Below are 20,346 nucleotides of genomic sequence, written 5' to 3' on the forward strand. Positions count from 1 at the left end.
AAAAACCTACCAAGGTACCAAATCAGATCTTCTGCTGAAAACCTTTCAAGATCTTGTTCTCAAGATCAGGCTCAAACTCCAACCCCCACTCCCCCAAACAAACAAACAAACAAACCTCCCAAGTAACAAGGACTTTCAGGATCTGACTTCTCAATTGCTACGACATTCTTTCACACTCTCCTTTTCAGCTACACCCAACCACTTGCATATCCTGTATGAATGCACTCTTTCGCTCTAGGCCTTTGTACAGACTATTTCTCTCTATTTCTCTTGACCTGGAATATCCTCTTTCAGGCTTCCATTTTGAAACTGCCTCCTCTGGAAAAATTTAGTGGTCCCTAACATGAGATTAAGTGATTGCTGCCACCATATGTTCCCACAGAGTTTATCATACACCATCCCTGCTTCCCCTACTAGAATGTGAGCTCCTTGAGGTAGGGATCTTGTCTTATTTATCATTGTATCCTTAGCAACTACAATCAATGTCTGATGTTACAGTCATGCCACAATTCCTGGCTGAATGAATTAGCAATGATTAGAAAATACTTGTTGTTGAACACCTCTACTTTCTAAGCAATAATGCTCAGACAGGGTTTCTAAAGCTGTATGTGGCTCTATCACATCCCATTTATAGTTTTTCAATATTCCTATTTTCTGTATCACAAATATGGCATTCAAGGCACTTATTATTACTCGTAAAAATTGCTTTAAAACAACGGGTTCTTTAACTGATCCTATAATCTCCAACTTAGAAAAGTTTTGGGAAAAATAAGTCATATCAGTGTTAATAAAATAAGGCAAAGAACAAACTGAGAACTATTTGTAGTAGCACAGACAAAACACTGCATTATATTTTTATTTCTCAAGTAACAGGAAATAGACATAATCACTAATAAGCCAAATATACATGTGAGTTAAAAACCCCATTTTGACAAAATATCCAACCTCCTTACGACACTTTTAGTTAAAGATACTGAAAAGTATCTAAATGTATTTTTAAAAATTTCACCTTTTCCCCGTTCACTTTAACAAAGATCTTAATCAGGAAGAAAAACCCTGCAGTTAAATAAACCAAACAATGAGCTATTACACACACTTATAATAGAATGGCTAAAGTCCAAAACAAAGACAACACCAAATGCTGATGAGGTCTTGGAACAAGAAAAACTCTCATTCACTGTTGACGGAAAAGCAAAATGATGCGGCCACTCTGGAATTCAATTTGCAGTTTCTTACAAAAGTAAACATATTCCTACCATAAGATCCAGCAATCATATTCCTTGGTATTTTCCCAAATGAGTTGAAAACTTAGGTCCACACAAAAACCTGCACATGATACAGCAGCTTTATTTATAACTGCCAAAACTTGGAAGCAACCAAGATGTTCTTCAGTAGGTGAACAGATAAACAAACTGGTATATCCATATACAGCATTATTCAGTGATAAAAAGAAACGAGATATGGGGCGCCTGGGTGGCTCAGTCGGTTAAGCGTCTGACTTTGGCTCAGGTCATGATCTCCAGGGTGTGGAAGTGATCAAGCCCTGTTTCCAGCTTTGCGCTCAGCAGGGAGTCTGCTTCTCCCTCTCCCTCTGCCCCTCCCCCAATTCGTGCTCTCTCTCAAATAAATAAAATCTTTAAAACCATACAAACAAACAAAAAAAATGAGGTATCAAACCACGAAATGATGTAGAGGAAACTTACATTGCTAAGTAAAAGAAGCTAGCCTGAAAAGGCTATATACTCTATGATTCCAACTATATGACATTTTGGAAAACACAAGACTATAGACAACAAAAAAAATCAGTGGTGGCCAGGGTTGGGTGGGTGAGGGGGCTGTGAATAGGTGGAACACAAGGGATTTTTAGGATTTGTAGGATACTGTAATGGTGTATACATGATGTTTTATAATTGTCAAAATCCACAGACCGATACAGAGAATGAACCCTAATGTAAACAAGCGACTTCAGTTAATAATAAAGTATCAGTACTGGCTTAGTAATGAAAAACCCAAATGTAAAAAATAAAAAGTAAAAAAATGAACCAGGCAAAAATAAGTTCATACCCAAATAAACATTTCCCAAGTAACCTGAGAATCTCATAAATAGGCTGAATAATGGAGAGATAAACTCAGATGATTTTATGCAGAAGGACTGCTGAGAAGCAGAAATAGCACATTTCCTTATGAAACTTTAGGGATAATTCTTTTTAAAAAAACAATAGATGTTAGAACTAAACAAGTAGGTTAAAAAACAGCTTAAGTCTTACATTTTAATATTGAATTTAAACTAAACAAAAACAAAAGGTATCAGGAAACTACAGTCAGAATTATTTATGCACTACAACCTTAAAAAATTTAATTCCTTTGCAGCAAGTCCAGAGTAGCCTTATTTATTCATTCCATTCCTTCCCTAATTATAGATAGACCAATTCCAACAAGTTAAATTAGAGAATAAACCAGTGATTCTAGGTAGGTCTTTCAAGATTCAGTAGATTCAGCATAAACTGGTTTACTAAGCTTTTCCTGAGCACATTAAATAGATGGCTGCGGGGCGCCTGGGTGGCTCAGTCAGTTAAGCAGCTGCCTTCGGCTCAGGTCATGATCCCAGGGTCCTGGGATCGAGCCCCACATCAGCCTCCCTGCTCCGCGGGAAGCCTGCTTCTCCTTCTGCCACTCCCCCTGCTTGTGTTCCCTCTCTCGCTGTGTCTCTGTCAAATAAATAAAATCTTTAAAAAAAAAAAAAAATAGATGGCTGCTCCCTTTACTATGCCCACAACATAGCACTTTGCATATGTTCCTATTATAGCATATACTACACCAGTGTATTTATTTATGTATTTTGTCCCATAAAAGACTGAGTTCCTAAAAGTCAAAAGCCATCTATTCATGTTTGTATCATTAATGCCTAGCAAGTTGCCAGGCACAAAGTAAGCACGGAATATTGAATGAACGATTCCCTTTTCTGTGTACTGCATTTCATCTGCTAAATATTCCTTAAGGCTCAATCCTAGGCCTCATCATAATCAGTTTCCTCACTTACGTGTGATGACTTTATCACTTTCCAAATAGATAGTTGGTTCCTATAGCTTTCTCTCCTGCCTGTATTCTTTCATTAGTTTCAGTCTTGTATTCCCCAAAGCCTTCGGGACATCACCTTAACACCCTATTACTGTCCCAAACTGCAGTCCAAAACTCAACCTATTTTTTTTTTCATCCTTTCAAGCATTTTCCCTTTTTAAAATATTTTATTTTTTCATGAGAGAGAGAGAGAGAGAGAGAGAGGCAGAGGCAGGGTCCCCACTGAGCAGAGAACCCGATGTGGGACTTGATCCCAGGACGCTGGGATCATGACCTGAGCTGAAGGCAGATGCTTAAACAACTGAGCCACCCAGACGCCCTGACACTTTTTCCCTCTAAACAGGTAAAACCTGTTTTACCTCCAGTGCTTACAATGTCTATGAATGTCATCATTATATTCTTAGTTATGCTCTAAACCTGTGATTCGATCCTTTCTTTGAAATCTCCAGGTCTAGGCTACTGTGGGGTCTTACAGTTTCTATCTCTCATATCCACTTTCACTACCATTACTCTAATTCAGGCACTTGGCCCCCTACCACCTGGACCATTATGTCTAATTGATCTCCCTGCCTTCAGTCTTTGTTTCCATGAGAATCACCTGATTAGTTTAAAATGTAGACTTATAAGTTTTATTTCTAGAGATTCCTAATTTAGTAGATTCAGAATAGGGCCTGAAATCTTTTCTTTCATTTAGCACTTCAGGAGATTCTCATGATCCAGGCATCACATTTTGAAAACACATCTCCAAAGATGGTTGCCAGTTATTAGGCTTTCTTTTTTTTTTTAAGGATTTACTTATTTATTTTAGAGAGAGAGATAGTGTGTGTGCAAGTGCCTTTGAGCTGCGGGAGGGGCAGAGGGAGAGAGAGAGTCCTCAAGCAGACTCCCTGCTGAGCACGGAGGCCGACTCCAGGATTGATCCCAGGACCCTGAGATCATGACCTGAGCTGAAATCAAGAGTCGGATGCTTAACTGACGAAGCCAGCCAGGTGCCGCAGTTATTAGGCTTTCTAAAACAAAACAGTCATTTATTCTATAAATTTTTACTGAATAGTCACTTTGTATGCCACTTGGTATCCAACAACATACAAGAAAACCTTTGCCCATTACCTATATCCTCTTTGTGTGTGCATTTTCTAGTACCATGAATTTCCTTTTTCATAGCATTTATTCCACTATAACTGCTTATAGAAGTCTCCTCCATTAGAAGCTAAATGAGTGTGACAGGGAAAACTGCCCAGAAGCAGATAGATACGTCAAGACCTGAAAGATGAGCATGAATCAGCTAGATAAAAAGGTAGGAAGAAGTATATAAGGAGCCAAAGAGCAATTTCAAAAAGAAATTCAGTATGAATGAATGGCAAATTGAGGATGGGTGAGAGGGGGATTATGGCAGCACAAGGCGTGAGAGGCCAGATTATAAAGAAACTTGTAAGTCATATTAAGGAGTTAAGATATTATCATGAAGGGGGCGCCTGGGTGGCTCAGTCGGTTGAGTGCCTGCCTTCGGCTCAGGTCATGATCTCAAGGTCCTGGGATCGAGTCCCGCATCGGGTTCCCTCCTCGGTGGGAAGCCTGCTCTCCCTCTCCCACTCCCGCTGCTTGTGTTCCTGCTCTCGCTATCTCTGTCTCTGTCAAATAAATAAATAAAAAATCTTTAAAAAAAAAAAAAAGATATTATCATGAAGGCAAAAGGAGGTAATCAAAGGTTTGAGGCAGGACGTAGCATGATCAAATTTACATGGGATTTTTCTGCTCAACAACCTATCAAATTCAGTTTTTTAAGTCTGGCATTCAATACCTGGCTCTTTGTGCTCTTTTTAGCCTTAAGTTTATTGGTCCCTTTTAGACATGCAACATTCCAAACAATCTGAATTATTTAACATTCTCTTAACAACCTATATCTTCTTCCTCATGTTTTCCCCTTGGCCTTGTACATCATTACTCTATGCCATCTTCAAATTTTTGAATCTCACCTATCCTTCAAGGTTTAATTCAAATGAATCACTCTCTAATGCCTCCCAAACCTATTTATGCTCTTTCTTCTCAACTCTCATTGTACTTTTTGTACTTTGCTTTTCACACGTACCACATTCAATCTTAGACTGTTCTCTGTCTACTGTTCATTCCCCTTTAGAGTCATACTCCAAAGAAAGGGAGAATATGTCTCTTGAAGTAATAAACAGTTGAACGACTATGTACTCTTATTACATGATTGATTGGAATATCTGGCATGTATGCCAGGGAAACAGCTACCAAGTCAAAAGACATTTAAAGAAAATTGATAAAAATAACCTTCTCTGCCCTGTGATAACCTGCAGAAATAGAGTTTATTTAATTAACATCAAAACAAGGCCTACTTTTTTTTGGTATAGGAAAGACATAATTTAACAAATCTCACTAGGCAGAATATTTAATCAAAGGAGGGAGGAAAAGGAGTACTTACTAAGTACCCACATTATTTTATTTAATCCAAACTTATCAGACATTATGTTCACCATCTCCATTTTCCAGGTGGGAAAGTGAGAAGAGGTTGATTTGACCAACATGACACAATTAACAATAGAGCTGGGAGTTTTAACATAGGTTTATCTGAATTTCTGGTTCATGTTTTTCCCTAGTTTACTGTACCACATTACTTACCTGAGTCTAACCTGTATTTATCTAATTCTTTTAAAGGAGATTGTTGGTACATTGGCACAATTAGACTTTGCTCTCTGAATATTACTGGAGTTGAAGCCAACTGATGATAAGTTTTCCTTTGTGGTGTTTTAAATAGGTTTGGTTCATAACTGATTTTATACCCAGATTCTTCTGTGGGTTCAGAATTATAGGGTGGAGCTTCTAAAGAAAGTTCTTCAAACCAATTAAGACTTATTGGTCCTAAATCTGTAAGAAAAAGAAAAATTCCATCTTGGTTTTAATCAGTGACAGGTAAGTTCATGGGTCTGTAAAAATCATAATAAAGAAAAGGATGCTTGAGATTTTGACTGTAGATTACTTTTGTTAAAGCATATTAATTAAACAAGATCATTAACCTATTCTCCTTTCAATCTGTAGCAAGGTATAATAAGAGTTTACAAAAATTACAAGGTGATTGCTCCTAGCTACATTAGCTAGCTTTTCTGAAATTTTCTTTCTCTTATATTCATGATTCGGAGACAAAAGTCATTCATAATAAGAAGGCATTCCACAGATACAATTTAATTACAAAGACAATATAAATGGATGTGATAAATCTATAGGTACAGGAACATGTAGACTCAAATAAAATGGACTAAAAAGAGTTCTTGTTAAAGAGAAATGACAAAACTTCTATTATGATCTATCCACCCTTAAAGTACTGATTTTCAGTGTGTGGTCTGTGGACTGTGGCAGGGGCTGAGGTCCCCAAGACAATTTCAGGAGGTCCATAAGGTAAAAACTATTTTCATAATAATACTAGGGCACTGTTTCTCTTTTTCACCATGTTGACATTTGCAACCCTGGTAGGTAAAACTGATGACATCTTTGCATGAGTCAAGGCAGTGGCAATAAACTGTGCTAGTAATTGCATTCACATCATGCACTTCTCAAAAACAAAACCAAAAAGCCAGTCTAACTTAAAATATTAATGAAGCAGTAAAAATTAGTTTTATAAAGCCCAACTCTTGAGCACATCTTTTTAATATTCTCTATGACAAAATGGAAAGTATGCATAAAGCATTTTTGTATATTTAAGTACCATAGTTGTCTAAAAAAGCACTCATTACAAGTTAGCTGAATTAGCACTTTTTTCACGGAAAGCCATTTTTAGTAGAAAGAACAAGTCATTTTGAGTTGGGTGATTTGGTAGACATTTTCTTGAAAATGAAGTTAGCCTGTCACTGCAGAAAAAAGTTTGCTGCCAATGATAAAATAGGAGCTTTTATTTTTAAAAAAATTTTTAAAGTAGGCTCCATGCCCAGTGCAGAGTCCAATGTGGGGCTTGAACTCATGACTCTGAGATGAAGGCCTGAGCTGAGATCAAGAGTCGGACGCTTAACCGACTGAGCCACCTAGGCGCCCCCAGATAGGAGGTTTTTAAATGGGAATTAGAAATTTGTTAAACTTTATTAGCCTTTGTAAACTTGATATCTTCCTAATCTTAAAAGACTTTTCTGATGAGATCAGCTAATTAATGAATGTAATTTTTATAGTTTAATACATAAAATATAATTTTATAATTTAATATTAATGTGTCAATATATGGAATAATTAATTTAAATTAATTAAATAATTAATTATATAGTTTAATACATAAAATACAATTTTTAGTTTAATATTAATGTGTCAATATATGGAATCTGTGTAATTCAGAACACTGACATTTTCCAAATGATCAGTGTCTGATGTTACAACACAGATAAAAGATTTATTCAAAGTGCAAGAAAGACGAATAGAATTAAATGTAACAAAGGGAATGAAAAATTCATGATAATACGGTTTCCCATTCCATACTGCAACTCTTAAAACTACCACTTCTCAAGTTTTGGTATATTATCAAAGTTACCCACAATTAACTGAAGACTATTAAAATACTCCTTTTTTCAACTACATTGTTGTGTGAGGCTGGCTTTTACTTGTATACTTCTACCAAAAGACTATACTGCAACACATTAAAGGCAGAAATTGGTATGAGAATCCAGCTATCTTCTACTAAGCCAGATATTAAAGAGAACTGCAAAACTGTAAAAAGAGTGCCAGTCTTTTTTTTGGGGGGGGGGTTATTTTTCATAAAAATGTTTATTTGTGTTAATATGCAATGGATTTATTATTTTTAAGTGAATTAATAAACATCTTTAAAAATTCTTAGTTTTCATTTCTATACCGTAGCCTACATAAACAAAAACTCTTTAAGGTTCTCAATCATTTTCAAGAGTGTAAGGAGGACCGAGACTAAAGTTTGACAACTTCTGATATAAAGTAACATACCAATGCTTCAGATTTGCTAATAGTTCTGTGCTTTAAAAACAATTCTTCCTACTGCTAATCAAAAGGCCAGTCTCTCCTTTATCCCCAGTGTTCTATACTTATCATTTCGTTAACTGTATATGATCATTTTCTTAACTGGATTTGTGGCCCCATGCGGAAGTTTGTAGTGAAAACAAAAACGTTACGTATTGGATTCTTCTCAGCAAGCATGCACAGTTACATATTTTTCTGAAAACATTTTCTCAACATAAATGATCGATGTATATAAAATTTGTCAATACCTGCTTCACTGCACCGCGTCTTAAAAATTTCAAAAAAAGTCGGCCTCTCTTTGCCTCCAATAGGCATTTTTATCTACAATATTACTCCAATGCTTGGTAAATAACTCTGCAAAAGACGACACCAAAATACACTTCACAGGAATGCAGTCCTTGTTAACCGACTCTGAGGTAAAATCAGAAACAGGTAAACTTGCTTAAAGTTACATTGTTTATTTACCTCGGCCCTATCTTTTGGGACGATAATCGAACTCACTGCGATGATGGGAGCATTCTATATTTGTGCTGCCCGATACAGTAGCCACTAGCCACTCAAGAACAGGATTATAAATATTATTACTTTTAATTAACTAGTTACGTGTGGCTAGGGGGTGCACAGTCAACGAGCAGTCCTATTAGAGATAAATGTATTTTAACAATGTCAAATCAGTAAATCTTCGTAATACGGCAATTGCCTGGGGGTTAAGTAAGGCAGATACAGTGTGTCAGGAGCTGTGAACACTTCTAAAATTACAATATTCCGTTAAAGTAATGTCACCGTATTAAGGAAATTTCGGAGTGGGACATCTGGGGCAGCTAAAGGGCAACCCCTGGGCGGCTGGCGGGGCGCAAAGTTGGGGAGCGGAGTTCCAGGGAAGGGGCGGGGCTCGAGTTTGCTTAACCGAGGGGCCGAACCTTCCGCCCTTTCTCCCAGTGGATGCGAGGCAGACAGAGACCGGGGTGGGGGCGGGGGGTAGGCAGGTGGCCGCGGCTCCCACCCAGGGAATGAGGGGCGTTCCCCCTCCGCCTCACACCGCGGGGGACAGGCCCGTCCGTCTCCACCCAGCCAACACTAACCGTCTCAGGAGGAGCAGCTCTTTTTGGCCAGAGAAGGCTGCCAAAAACCGCACCGGCCCTTCGATCAGAAAGCTGACCCGCAGACTCCTTTCCGCGGCGATCCACGGCTGGGACTACCTGCAAAGCGCCGAGCCCAGCAGCTCCGCCTCCGCCGACCTTATTTCAGACTCTCGCGCCAAAAGCCCGCTTTCCGGACACGTCACGCGGTGACGTCGTGACGTGACACGCAGCGTGCGTGCCACCCGGAAGTCAGATTCTGGGCGGGCGGCTGGCGCAGTTGTGTGGCGAAAGCCGAGTCCTTGTTCTACTGCTGGACAGGCCGGCCTGGAACCGCGTGAAGAGGCAGCCGGGGTGCTTGTTCTCTTCTCCCTAAGCCTTCAGAGTAGGAGGCGGCGCTGCTGGGGGTGACCGCGCACTGTGTATCCTCCCCGACTCCTCCCCCTTCTCTCTGCTCCACCTCACGTTTGGATGGTCGCCGGGCGACAGGGCCTGGGGTCTTTTTTTTTTTTTTTTAAGATTTTATTTATTTGCAAGAGAGAGAATGAGAGACAGAGAGCATGAGAGGGAGGAGGGTCAGAGGAAGAAGCAGACTCCCCGCCGAGCAGGGAGCCCGATGCGGGACTCGATCCCGGGACTCCAGGATCATGACCTGAGCCGAAGGCAGTCGCTTAACCAACTGAGCCACCCAGGCGCCCCAAACTTTAGCCTTCTTTTTTTTTTTTTTAAGATTTTATTTATTTATTTGAGAGAGAGAGAGAGAGAATGAGAGAGAGCATATGAGAAGGGGGAGGGTCAGAGGGAGAAGCAGACTCCCTGCCGAGCAGGGAGCCCGATGCGGGACTCGATCCCGGGACTCCAGGATCATGACCTGAGCCGAAGGCAGTCGCTTAACCAACTGAGCCACCCAGGCGCCCGGGCCTGGGGTCTTTGAAAGAACTTTGTTCTGCCCTTAGAGTGAACGGTCCCCCAAAGTGGCTGACTGCCTTCCCTGCTGCGTGTTGTCTACAGAGTGGAAAGGGATAAGATTTGAAGCCAGAGGACTTTAGCTCTAGTCCGCATGTTGCTCTTAGGTAGCAGGTTTTCAAGCCCTTTAAGCCTGTTTGCCCCCCTGAAAAATTGTGAAACCACTTTAACTCTCTCTTGCAATGTTAGGTACTATTCTCTGCAGGCTTCCGTAGCATCCTTTACATTCTTCGGGTGCTCATCACCTCGTTTTGTGCTTGTCTTCTCTCCAAGGCGCCGTGAGAGAAGGGAATTTGTTCTCATTCGCAGTGTCTGACATGAGCAGCACGAAGCTTAATTCAGGTTTGTTGTATAACCTAGAGAGCTTTCAACTGGTGTGGAGTAAGAGCTGCTCATAGACCTTGCCGCTTCCAGAAAGCTCTTGAGCAGTAAACAGCGGAACAGCCTTGGATTAGAAAAAGGGTGGTCTCTACGGGGTTACGTAGACGTCATTTTAGTTTGATCATACTCTTCAGCTTTGGCAGGAAGCCTTACCAATACAGATAGTAAAGCTTATGATAGTTACCACTTACTGAACACTTACGAGTTATTCTGTTTTGTGTTTTATAGGTAATATCACATTAAATCTTATAATCCTATAAATTAGTATTGTCAGATGGGGAAACCAAATCACCAGGTTAAGTAACTTGCCTGGTAACAAGGCCCAGGTTTCAATTCAAGTCCCTTTGATTTTAGATACTTAACCCGTGATTAAATTTCTATTCTCTAAATCAAAATAATTTGCTTTTTTCTCACCTTTTTGGGAGAGGGATCTTCACTAGGAGTGAATTAATGAGAACGGTCGGCATACAGTACAATCCTCTGAAATACATTTTCTCACACTATATACAAACCTCCCCCCATAACGTTATGCTCCTTGTTTCTCTGGTTCTAGGGTCTTTACATTCATTATCTCTGCCATAGTATACTTACTTCCTTATACTCTTCTGGTTTGCTGTTCAAATAACTTACTACTTGCATTTGATTTACTATATGCTTTAAAACAGTGTCCCTAAAATAGTTACTATAGGATACATGAATGACTTGCTAATGAAAGCATGTGTGAGAATAAGAAGTCAGAAATGAAAAACAGCTTTGAAAAGGATTCAGGGACAGTGAATTGAAGAGATGGGGAAGAGCAATTAGGAATCAGGTGGAAATTAGGCCTCTGTAGATAGGTACATCTTCTGTCCTTTAATTAGGGTAATAGGCAGCAGCTCCCATCAGGATCTGAAATAAAGGGAGAAGCTTGGAATGAACCTGCACTAACTCGATCAGGGGGAAAAAGAAGGGGTGGATGAAGGTGGAAGGCAAAACAAGGAGACAGACAACCCCCCGGGATATTGTGCTGCGCCTGGGTACCGGGTGAGCGGATGGAGCGCTTTGTCCGTGTTCCCTATGGCTTGTACCAGGGCTATGGGAATGCAGTGCCTTTGGGCCATCCCGGACTCTCTGAACACAAACAGCCCGACTGGAGGCGAAACACTGGTCCCCCCACTTTCCTGGCCAGGCCTGGGTTGCTGGTGCCTGCAAATGCCTCTGACTACTGCATGGACCCTTACAAGAGGGCACAGCTTAAGGCTGTTCTCTCCCAAATGAACCCCAGCCTGAGCCTGCGGCTTTACAAGGCCAGTACCAGGGAGGTGGGCGTGCAGGTGAGCCCACGGGTGGACAAGTCCGTGCAGTGCTCGCTGGGGCCTCGCACCTTGTGTAGCTGCTCCCCTTGGGGCAGCACGGGCCACAGGGCACCCCTGTCACCTTGGGGAGTCTATTCGCCAGTGATAGGCCGCAGGGGCTTGATTCAGCTGCAGAGGGAGGAGGAAGCCCAGGAGAGGAAGGCCCTTTTGGGTCCTGCTGAGGCCAGCCAGCAGCAGCAGCCACCACCAACACCTAGGTCGGAGGAGGATAAGCAGGAGGAACTTCACCAGCACGATGAGCTGGAGGAGGAAGATGCCTCAAGTCCCCAGGAAGGGAAGAGTGAGCAGGCCCAGGGAGGTGGTGGAGCAGATCTGCTCAGGAAACCCAATTTCCAGGTGAACTTTCTCCTCCCTGTCCTCAGTCCTCAGCTAGCCTCATCCTTTCTTTCCTCTTTTCCATTTCTGGGGCAACAGAGCAAAAATCTTCTTTTGCTTTCTCCCTTTACTTGATGAAGGAGCGGTAGTTCTGAAAACGTGTTTTACATGGCCTATAGATTTTGTAACTTTGGTAAAATAGGGTGCCAACTTAAAGCATGTGAAAACCGAAAGTCTGGCAGCTACTGCTATTGGGAATGAGGAGACAAAATGGGGTTTCAAGCCTGTCAAATATATGATCAGATTTTCATTCAGGGGAGATTGTGCGGGTGGCATTGTTGAAAGAACATTAGAAAAGTACGAGAAACGGATCTCCCCCAGTCCCATCCATGTTGATGTAAAAGCTGGGGATCCATCCTTTCTGATGGCTGAGTAATATTCCATGTATATATGGACCACATCTTCTTTATCCATTCATCTGTTGAAGGGCATCTCGGCTCTTTCCACAGTTTGGCTATTGCAGACATTGCTGCTATGAACATTGGGGTGCTTATGGCCCTTCTTTTCACTACATCTGTGTCTTTGGGGTAAATACCCAGTAGTGCAATTGCTGGGTCATAGGGTAGCTCTATTTTTAAATTTTTGAGGAACTTCCGCACTGTTTTCCAAAGTGGCTGTACCAACTTGCATTCCCCTGGAGGAGATTATGCTAAGTGAAATAAATCAAGCAGAGAAAGTCAATTATCATATGGTTTCACTTATTTGTGGAACATAAGGAATAGCATGGAGGACATTAGGAAAAGGAAGGGAAAAATGGGTGGGGGGAATTGGAGGGAGAGATGAACCATGAGAGACTATGGACTCTGAGAAACAGGGTTTTAGAGGGGAGGGGGGAGGGGGATGGGCTAGCCCGGTGATGGGTATTAAGGAGGGCACTACTGCATGGAGCACTGGGTGTTATACGAAAACAATGGATCGTGGATCACCACATCAAAAACCAATGATGTATTGTATGGTGACTAACATAACACAGTAAAATTAAAAAAAAAAAAAAAGACAGTAAGTATGAGAGACAGGAACAATAAGAATCCCAGAGTAATCCTTGAAAGATGAGATGCTAAATTAGTGTAGTAGGCTTGAGAAGAGCCATGAATGAGGTTAAGGAAGCTTTTTGTTTTTTTATATGAAGCCATGAGGAAAGAGGATCTGGCTTTCCCCCATTCCCCCCCAAGATTGTAAAAGGCTTTTCCCCCTTATCTGCAGTTTTTGGAACCAAAATATGGCTATTTTCACTGTAAAGATTGTAAGACCAGATGGGAGAGTGCTTATGTGTGGTGCATTTCTGGAACTAATAAGGTAAGTAAAGGTGAGTGAAATGTGGGAGGAGGATGGGTTAGACACAGATGTTAAATAGAGGGAGAGTGTTTCCTGATGGAGCATGACCATAATGCTGTCTCATTCATTTGGCATCCTTAGTGCCAGGCACTTAATAGGTACTAAATGTTTGAACTGAACCGATTTGGACTGTCCATATGAACTCCTGAAGCTCTTAAACCTGGTGTTACATTTGGTTTGGTAGTTCTGTTGAACAAAATTTCAGGTTATTTAGGTGAACTCTTGTCATTGTGTATGGTGGAACTGTCTATATTCATTTCTTAATTGGTATATTTTGAACCTCTTTGGGCCTTAGCTCCTGGAAATTTCCATGGTCTGTCCACAAGGTGGGGCAATAAGAGAAATAATTTATTGTGAAGGTTAACCTTGGAGAGACTTCTTTAGGCTAAGCAGTCCCCCCCCCCCCCCCAATTTGAATTGGTTGTCAACCTATTAAGATTGGGAAAGATTTCACAATCTGCATTTCCAGATTTCCCTAATAGAGTCTGGTCACTATAGACTCTCATTTCAGTGTGAAGACTCTAGGCTGGGGCTCAACAGCTTCTAGCTCCTTTCACTGGGCATGCACACTTCATTTTGCAACAGTCTGCATCTGGTCTATTTCATTAACTTCAGCAAGCAGTTGAGTTTGAGTCCCCTGTGCTTTCTACATTTTAGATACTGCTTTTCTGGCTAACGGTCTATAGAAGGAGAGGGCAAGGAGGCGTGCTAAGACCTGAGTGAAAACTTGACTTTTCGTACTAACCATTTAGTAGACCATGGAGGCAAATGATTTTTAAACTATACTAAAATTACTTACCTCTTTTGCCAGAAGAAAAACAATGGGTTTAATTAAAACACTCCCAAGATGCAAGGATACAAAGAACAAGACCTAGAACTCATTCTTAAGAAATTTATTCTCCTAGGAGTGACATAGAAAAAATGCAATTTGGTGGTAGATACAGTGGCCCCAGGGGCATGGAAGTGGTGCAGAAATAACACAGGAGGGGGATGATTACCGTGTCGGAGGGAAGGCATCATGATGTCCATGCAGGATTTTAGAGGATAAATAGGAGTTCATCAAGGAAAGCAGGGAGAAAATGTGCACAAGAAAATGCACAAGTTGAGAAACAATATGTATGGGTGTGTAATTACAAATAATTTGAAGTTCAGGTGGGGAAATAATGAGAAAATGAAAAAGTGAGGGCTCATAGACTAGGACAGAAGGAGAAGGTCAAGGGTTCAGCCCACACAATGAGCAAAATTATAATAGCTACTTCCCATCGAAGATTTTTACTGTGGTACTTTGTGTATATTGTTGGGTATTGTCAGAATTCTAGGAAATAAATGGGAGTATCTTGATTTTACAGGTAAGGAAACAGGTTCAAAGAGTGAGAAAAGTGACTGATAACACCAGAAGAGCTTAAGACCTCAGGGTAGAGGTTGGGCAAAAGCAAGGCAGAATGTGGGGGAATGAATTACTTAAATTAAGAACTGGGAGTCTAAGGTACCTATAATCTTGTATTAAAAAAAAGACTTATTTCTCTTTAGGTTTATTTCAAACAACTATGTTGCAAATGCCAAAAGAGTTTTAACCCTTATCGAGTAGAAGCAATCCAATGTCAGGTAAGCATGTAGAGCCCTTTCATTATGTCTATAATGTTGCCCTTCTTAAATAGAAGCTTCTGTGGCAAAATGTTGGGATTAGATAGAATTGGATATTTGCATAGGAGTGTTAAGTTTTCTATACCTTGAATCTTTGTAATATTTTAAATCAAAGATAAATTCTAGATTTTGGGGTGGTGTAGGAACGGGTGAAAGATTGACTCCTTTAAGTTGCTTTATATGGTGTGTTTATGTATGGGCTGTATGTGTTGTTTCTCAAACACCCTGTGTGTAGTTTGGATGTAGCAACTTTTTTTTTTTTTTAATTATTTTCATTCCAGTTAGTTAACATAGTGTTATATTAGTTTCAGGTATACAATATAGTGTTTCAGTAATTACATATGGATGTAGTAACTTAATAGGTAACCTGTATTAAGCATTTACTATGTACCAAACTTTGGGCTACGTGCTTTACGTGCCTTATCTCCTGTAATCTAAACCTTGAGGTAGGTGTTATCCCCATGTTACAGACTAGAAAGCTAAAGTTCAATAAGAAAGTTTAGACAAATAGTAAATATTAGAACTATGATCAGATTTTATGGTGCCTCCAGTGTCTAGGAAGTCACAGAATTAGATGAGAGCTTATCTAAAACAGCTTGCGGGAGACCTCTTTTTAAAATTTTCAGGCAAGTGTGACATAGTTGGTTTTTGTAATCGAGTTTTTTTAATCTAAATCCTTCATTTAGTTAAAAATATTTTTTGTACTACTTCAAAATATTCAAAAAAACTAGTCTAATAGTTTATAAATGATTTACCTTTAGATTTTCTAGTCTGACATTCAGTCTGTTTATGTTTAATATTATAAGTTGGGTTTAAATATATTTTATTTTCTTATACTCCTTTTTCTTGTGTTCAATTGAATTGAGTTTTTAATTAAAAAAATGATTCCCCATCTCTATTATCTTGGTAGTTATTGTTTATTCTTCTTCTGGTAGTTACCTTAGACGCTACAACATGATTCTTTGACCTATCAAGGTCTACATAAACTGTGAACATTACCTCTCCTTGACAATGCAATGAACTTAGAACACTCTAACTCCTCATCACCTCATCCTAATTTATATACTGCTGTTGTATATTTTAATTTTAAACTTTGCAAGACCTTATTTTATATAGTCATTCATTTAGCTTTAGCTACATATATTTCCTTTCTGCTGTTTTTAGGTCTTTTTTGTATCTGGAGCCATTTTCCTTTTACCTGAAGAATACACTTTGATATTTTTAAAAAGATTTTATTTTATTTTAGAGAGAAAGAGAGGGAGAGAGTAGTAGGAAGGGCAGAGGGAGAGAATCTTCAAGTAGAATCCCTGCCAAGCACAGAGCCCAACATGGGGCTTGATCTCAAGCCCTAAGATTTGGGCCAAAACCAAGAGTCAGACACTTAATGGACTGAACCACCCAGGTGCCCCGTGTTTTAATACTGTAGTGTAGGTCTGAAGGTGGCACATCCTCTTGGATTTTAAAGGATAATTTTGCTGGGTATAGAATTTTTAGGTTGGCAGTAGTATTCTTTCTGCCCACTAAGGGTCTGACCTTCATTGTTTTTTTGAAGTTGGCTATTAGTATTTTTGCAGCTCTTTTGAAGTAATAGCTCTTGCTCTTTGTCTCCTTAAATCTACTTGCTTTTAAGCTATTTCTCTCTGCTTTGGTTTTCAGTAGTTTTACAATTATATGCCTAGTTGTGATTTCTTTGTATTTACTCTATTTGGGATTCATAGTGTTTCTTGAATCTGTAGCTTGAAGATTTTTATCTCTTTTGGAAAGTTATCAGCCATTATCTTTTAAAATATTACTTCTGCTTCCATTCTCTCTTTCTTCCAGTTACTCATATTAGACCTTTCACCATCTCCCTTATGCTTTTTATGCTCTTTTCTATATTTCTTATGCTTTTGTCTTTCCTTGCTTCAGTTTGGATATCATCTACAAAACTATCCTTCATTTCTCTAATTCTTTCCTTAGCTATTTCCAACCTGCTATTAAATCCATCTGTTGAATTGATTTCAGTTACTCTGTTTTGCAGTGCTACAATTTTTATGTGTTGAAAAAATGACTTCCAGTTCTCTGCTGAAAATATCAGTCTTATTTCTTTGAATATATTAAGCATAATTATCTTAATATCTGTATTAGGTGACTCCATTAACTTAATGCCCTATGGCTCTGTTGCTATCCTCTTCATTTTCTGTGGTTCTATCTCCTCATACACCTCCTATGGTTATTTTTGATTGAGTGCTGTCTATTGAATATGAAGAATTATAGTGATAATTTGAGGCCTAGGATAGTATCTTCCTCCACAAGAGATTTGTTTGCTTCTGGTGGGAAGCTTAGAGACACCAACAATTTAGATTGCTATTTTCTAATCAGGGTTGAGCTGTTTTGAAGCTGGGCTTCAGCATCTGTGAAAGCTGGGTCAATTCTTGGCTCATCTTTATTCTTAGGCTGCAGCCTTTCAGGGTCCCAACACAAAACCAGGTCTCTTCTGTTGGGCATGTTTAAAATTATCCCTCAGCTTCATCAGCTTGTCAAACTTACTTTCAGCTTCCCACTGTCTTTCACCTCTTCCAGATTTGGCAGACCTTTAGAGAGGAAATAGTCCCAAATATCAGGCTCACCTCCATTTCTGGGTTTCTTTCTCTAATTCTTTGATAATTCTCCAGTGCCTTTGAATAGTTCTTTTAAAAAGTTATTTTTCTTTAGCTCTGCTTTTCAAGTTATCCTAAGTAGGAGGCTTGGTCAAAATTACTAGTCCACCATTGCCAGAAACAGAAACCTACCTTTAGAGTACATACTGGTTTTTATTTATTTTTTTTTATTGAGGCTTTTCTTCCACGGTGAGAGTATTGTGAGGATTAAATGAGTTTATATAAAAAGTGCTTAGAACAGTGCATACAATAAATACCATGTATTAGCTATTAGAATTTCCTTACAAGGTTGCATGCTTGTCACTCACTGGAAAAGTGGAAGGTATAAATGTACAACATTTCATAAATCATATTTAAGACTTTTATTTGCAAAATGAAGATGCCTGTTTCCACAAAATAAAATGTAAAACTTACTCTTTTTAGCTGTGGTCATATGCAGAAAATAGAGCAGTGATCAGTTTTAAAGATTAGCAGGTTTCGGAGGGTGGACAAGGGCAATATACTGGTCTCCATAGGATGTGATTTTTATTTATCAGAAGACAGAATGGGATAATGGTTAAGAATACTCTAAATTATAGTAAAGATTAGGCACGTCTGGAGAGAAAAAAGAATTAACTTCCTCTAGAATCCCTCCCCCCTGGTTGTGACAACCAAAAGCATTTCCAGACATTGCCAGATGTCTGCTGGTTGGTAAAATACAGCTGGTTGAGAATCACTGCTCTCGGGTTTTTGAAAATTCCAGCCTAGATAATCAAATCACTTAATACTCACTCACTGCCCCTCAACCCCACCTGGCTACAAATGTAAAAACCCATTAGTGAAGACACTCTATAAACTCTTTTAAAATCTTTCTCTTACAGTAGATCTTCTCGGTTGGCTTAGCAGTATTCTCTGAAATATCATCTTAGCTCTTTCATCTTGAAAAATGCATGGCATTTAATAGGATAGGAGTGGTTTTGTACAACTTGGTCCTGGACTTCTCATAGGATTCAAAGGAGGATGAAGATATGAGGGATACGGGTGGTGGGGAGAAGTATTTTGATTTGAGGATTATATTTGAAACACTGATTTAATTATTTAGTGTCCAAACTATTCCTTGTTTTCTAAAGACCTGTTCAAAGTCTCGTTGTTCCTGTCCTCAAAAGAAAAGACACATTGATCTAAGGAGGCCTCATCGACAGGAACTGTGTGGTCGCTGCAAAGACAAGAGATTCTCCTGTGGCAATACTTACAGCTTTAAATACATCATGTGACAGGCAGTATAAATTGTACAGGACACTCAAGTCTCCTTGTAACTCACTGTACTGTTCCTTTTTTGCAACTTAGCTCTGAGCTGATATTGGAAAATGGATTAGGCTTTTGTACTTTTTGTAGGTTGTATAACAATTGTACAATGTGAGTGGAATAAAATAAATGCATGTAAAATAGACCGTGAAGGTACATTAATTGTGATCACGGGGTAAAAACCTCCATATGGCATTGGGAAATAGTAGATACTGTCCCTTATATAAAGGGAACAATGAAGAGGAACAATAGTCATTTGACAAACTTTTTATCAGCTGCGTGTTCTAAGCACTGGGAACATAGAGATGATTGGGGGCAAGGTCCTTGCCTTCAATAATTATAGCAAATGCTTAAACAGCACTTATGTGCTAGGGATTGCAACTCATCATAGCAGCCATATTAAGTAGAAACTACTATACCGTTTCTTAACAGATGAGGAGAGGGAGCCACAGAGAGATCATAGTATAGAGCCAGGATTTGAACCCACATGGACTTGAACTTGCTCCATGGCTTGAACTACTACATTTACACTTTCTTTTTCCCAGATTCAGATGTGGTAAGTCCTATGAAGGAAACAGTGCTATCATAGACTGAGCTTTTAGACCGTGTGGCTGGGATGAGGGAGCAGGAGAACTGAGACCTGCAGGATGGAGGGAGCAGGAGAAAAGAAGATGGTTTTGATCCAAGGGAACAGCAAGAGCAAAGGCTCTGAGTGTGTGGGCCACATAGTTGGTATGTCCCAGGAATAGGGGCCCCTCAAGCTAATGTGGGACAGATGCTGGAGAGGACAGGGCTCAGGTCACAGAAAGTTCTTTTGGCCATGGTCAGGCATGCGGAAGCCCATAAAGGAGTTTCAACAAGGCTGTGACATCAGGTTCTTTAGAAAAACTCCCTCTGTTGGGGGAAGACCAGAATGTACAAGCAAAATGATGGCTCAGACAAGGGTGATGGCCATGGAGATGGAGAGAAGTACATCAATTCAAGATAATGTTGGAATTATACAGGATTGGAAGTGGATGATGCAGAAATAAATGACTTTTAGATTTCTACTTTGAGCTATGGGGCATGATGGAATTGAGAGGTATAACATTTAGGAGCATATTCTGGAGGCAGATTACCTAACTTCAAATCCTGGGTGTGGTAGATGTAAGTTTGTGAGCAAATTACAGGCATACCTTAAAGCTATTGCAGGTTCAGTTCCAGACCACCACAATAAAGTGAGTA

At 39.8% G+C, this 20,346-nt stretch overlaps 2 protein-coding genes across 4 annotated transcripts in view; one reads left to right on the forward strand and one right to left on the reverse strand.

Annotated features, from left to right (window-relative positions):
- The window catches only part of BRCA2 (BRCA2 DNA repair associated), a 61,323-nt gene extending 51,904 nt beyond the window's left edge, over positions 1 to 9,419 (reverse strand). The window contains exons 1-3 of one of the 2 annotated variants that reach the window (XM_064586226.1): positions 9,147 to 9,419; positions 8,313 to 8,418; positions 5,722 to 5,967 (exon numbers count right to left, since the gene is read on the reverse strand). In XM_064586226.1, coding sequence (XP_064442296.1) covers positions 5,722 to 5,967; positions 8,313 to 8,379 — 313 coding nt within the window. In that variant the 5' untranslated portion in view covers positions 8,380 to 8,418; positions 9,147 to 9,419. Of the gene's footprint in view, positions 1 to 5,721; positions 5,968 to 8,312; positions 8,476 to 9,146 lie in introns of both variants that reach the window. The other variant, XM_045869291.3, reaches the window with a different exon arrangement.
- On the forward strand, positions 9,378 to 19,889 carry ZAR1L (zygote arrest 1 like). Of its 2 annotated transcripts, XM_045869285.3 has the most exons (5): positions 9,378 to 9,497; positions 10,383 to 12,181; positions 13,424 to 13,516; positions 15,086 to 15,160; positions 18,948 to 19,889. In XM_045869285.3, the coding sequence occupies exons 2-5, from the start codon at positions 11,522 to 11,524 to the stop codon at positions 19,089 to 19,091; spliced, it is 972 nt and encodes a 323-aa protein (XP_045725241.1). In that variant the 5' UTR covers positions 9,378 to 9,497; positions 10,383 to 11,521; the 3' UTR covers positions 19,092 to 19,889. The 2 variants fall into 2 exon arrangements, with proteins under 2 accessions (XP_045725241.1, XP_045725240.1); XM_045869284.3 differs by lacking the exon at positions 9,378 to 9,497 and having other exon boundaries at positions 9,563 to 12,181.
- The last annotated feature ends 457 nt before the right edge of the window (positions 19,890 to 20,346 follow it).

Source organism: Mirounga angustirostris, unplaced genomic scaffold, assembly GCF_029215605.1.
Source record: "Mirounga angustirostris isolate CCGP_5_RB_7025 unplaced genomic scaffold, mMirAng1.0.hap1 SCAF_3, whole genome shotgun sequence".
NCBI classification, from domain to species: Eukaryota; Metazoa; Chordata; class Mammalia; order Carnivora; family Phocidae; genus Mirounga; species Mirounga angustirostris.

Coding starts and splice junctions, on each gene's coding strand:
- ZAR1L (XM_045869285.3), top strand. CDS start 11,522: ATGGAGCGCTTTGTCCGTGTTCCCTATGGCTTGTACCAGGGCTATGGG. Junction 12,182..13,423: donor TCAGGAAACCCAATTTCCAG/GTGAACTTTCTC, acceptor CCTTATCTGCAG/TTTTTGGAACCAAAATATGG. Junction 15,161..18,947: donor TAGAAGCAATCCAATGTCAG/GTAAGCATGTAG, acceptor TGTTTTCTAAAG/ACCTGTTCAAAGTCTCGTTG.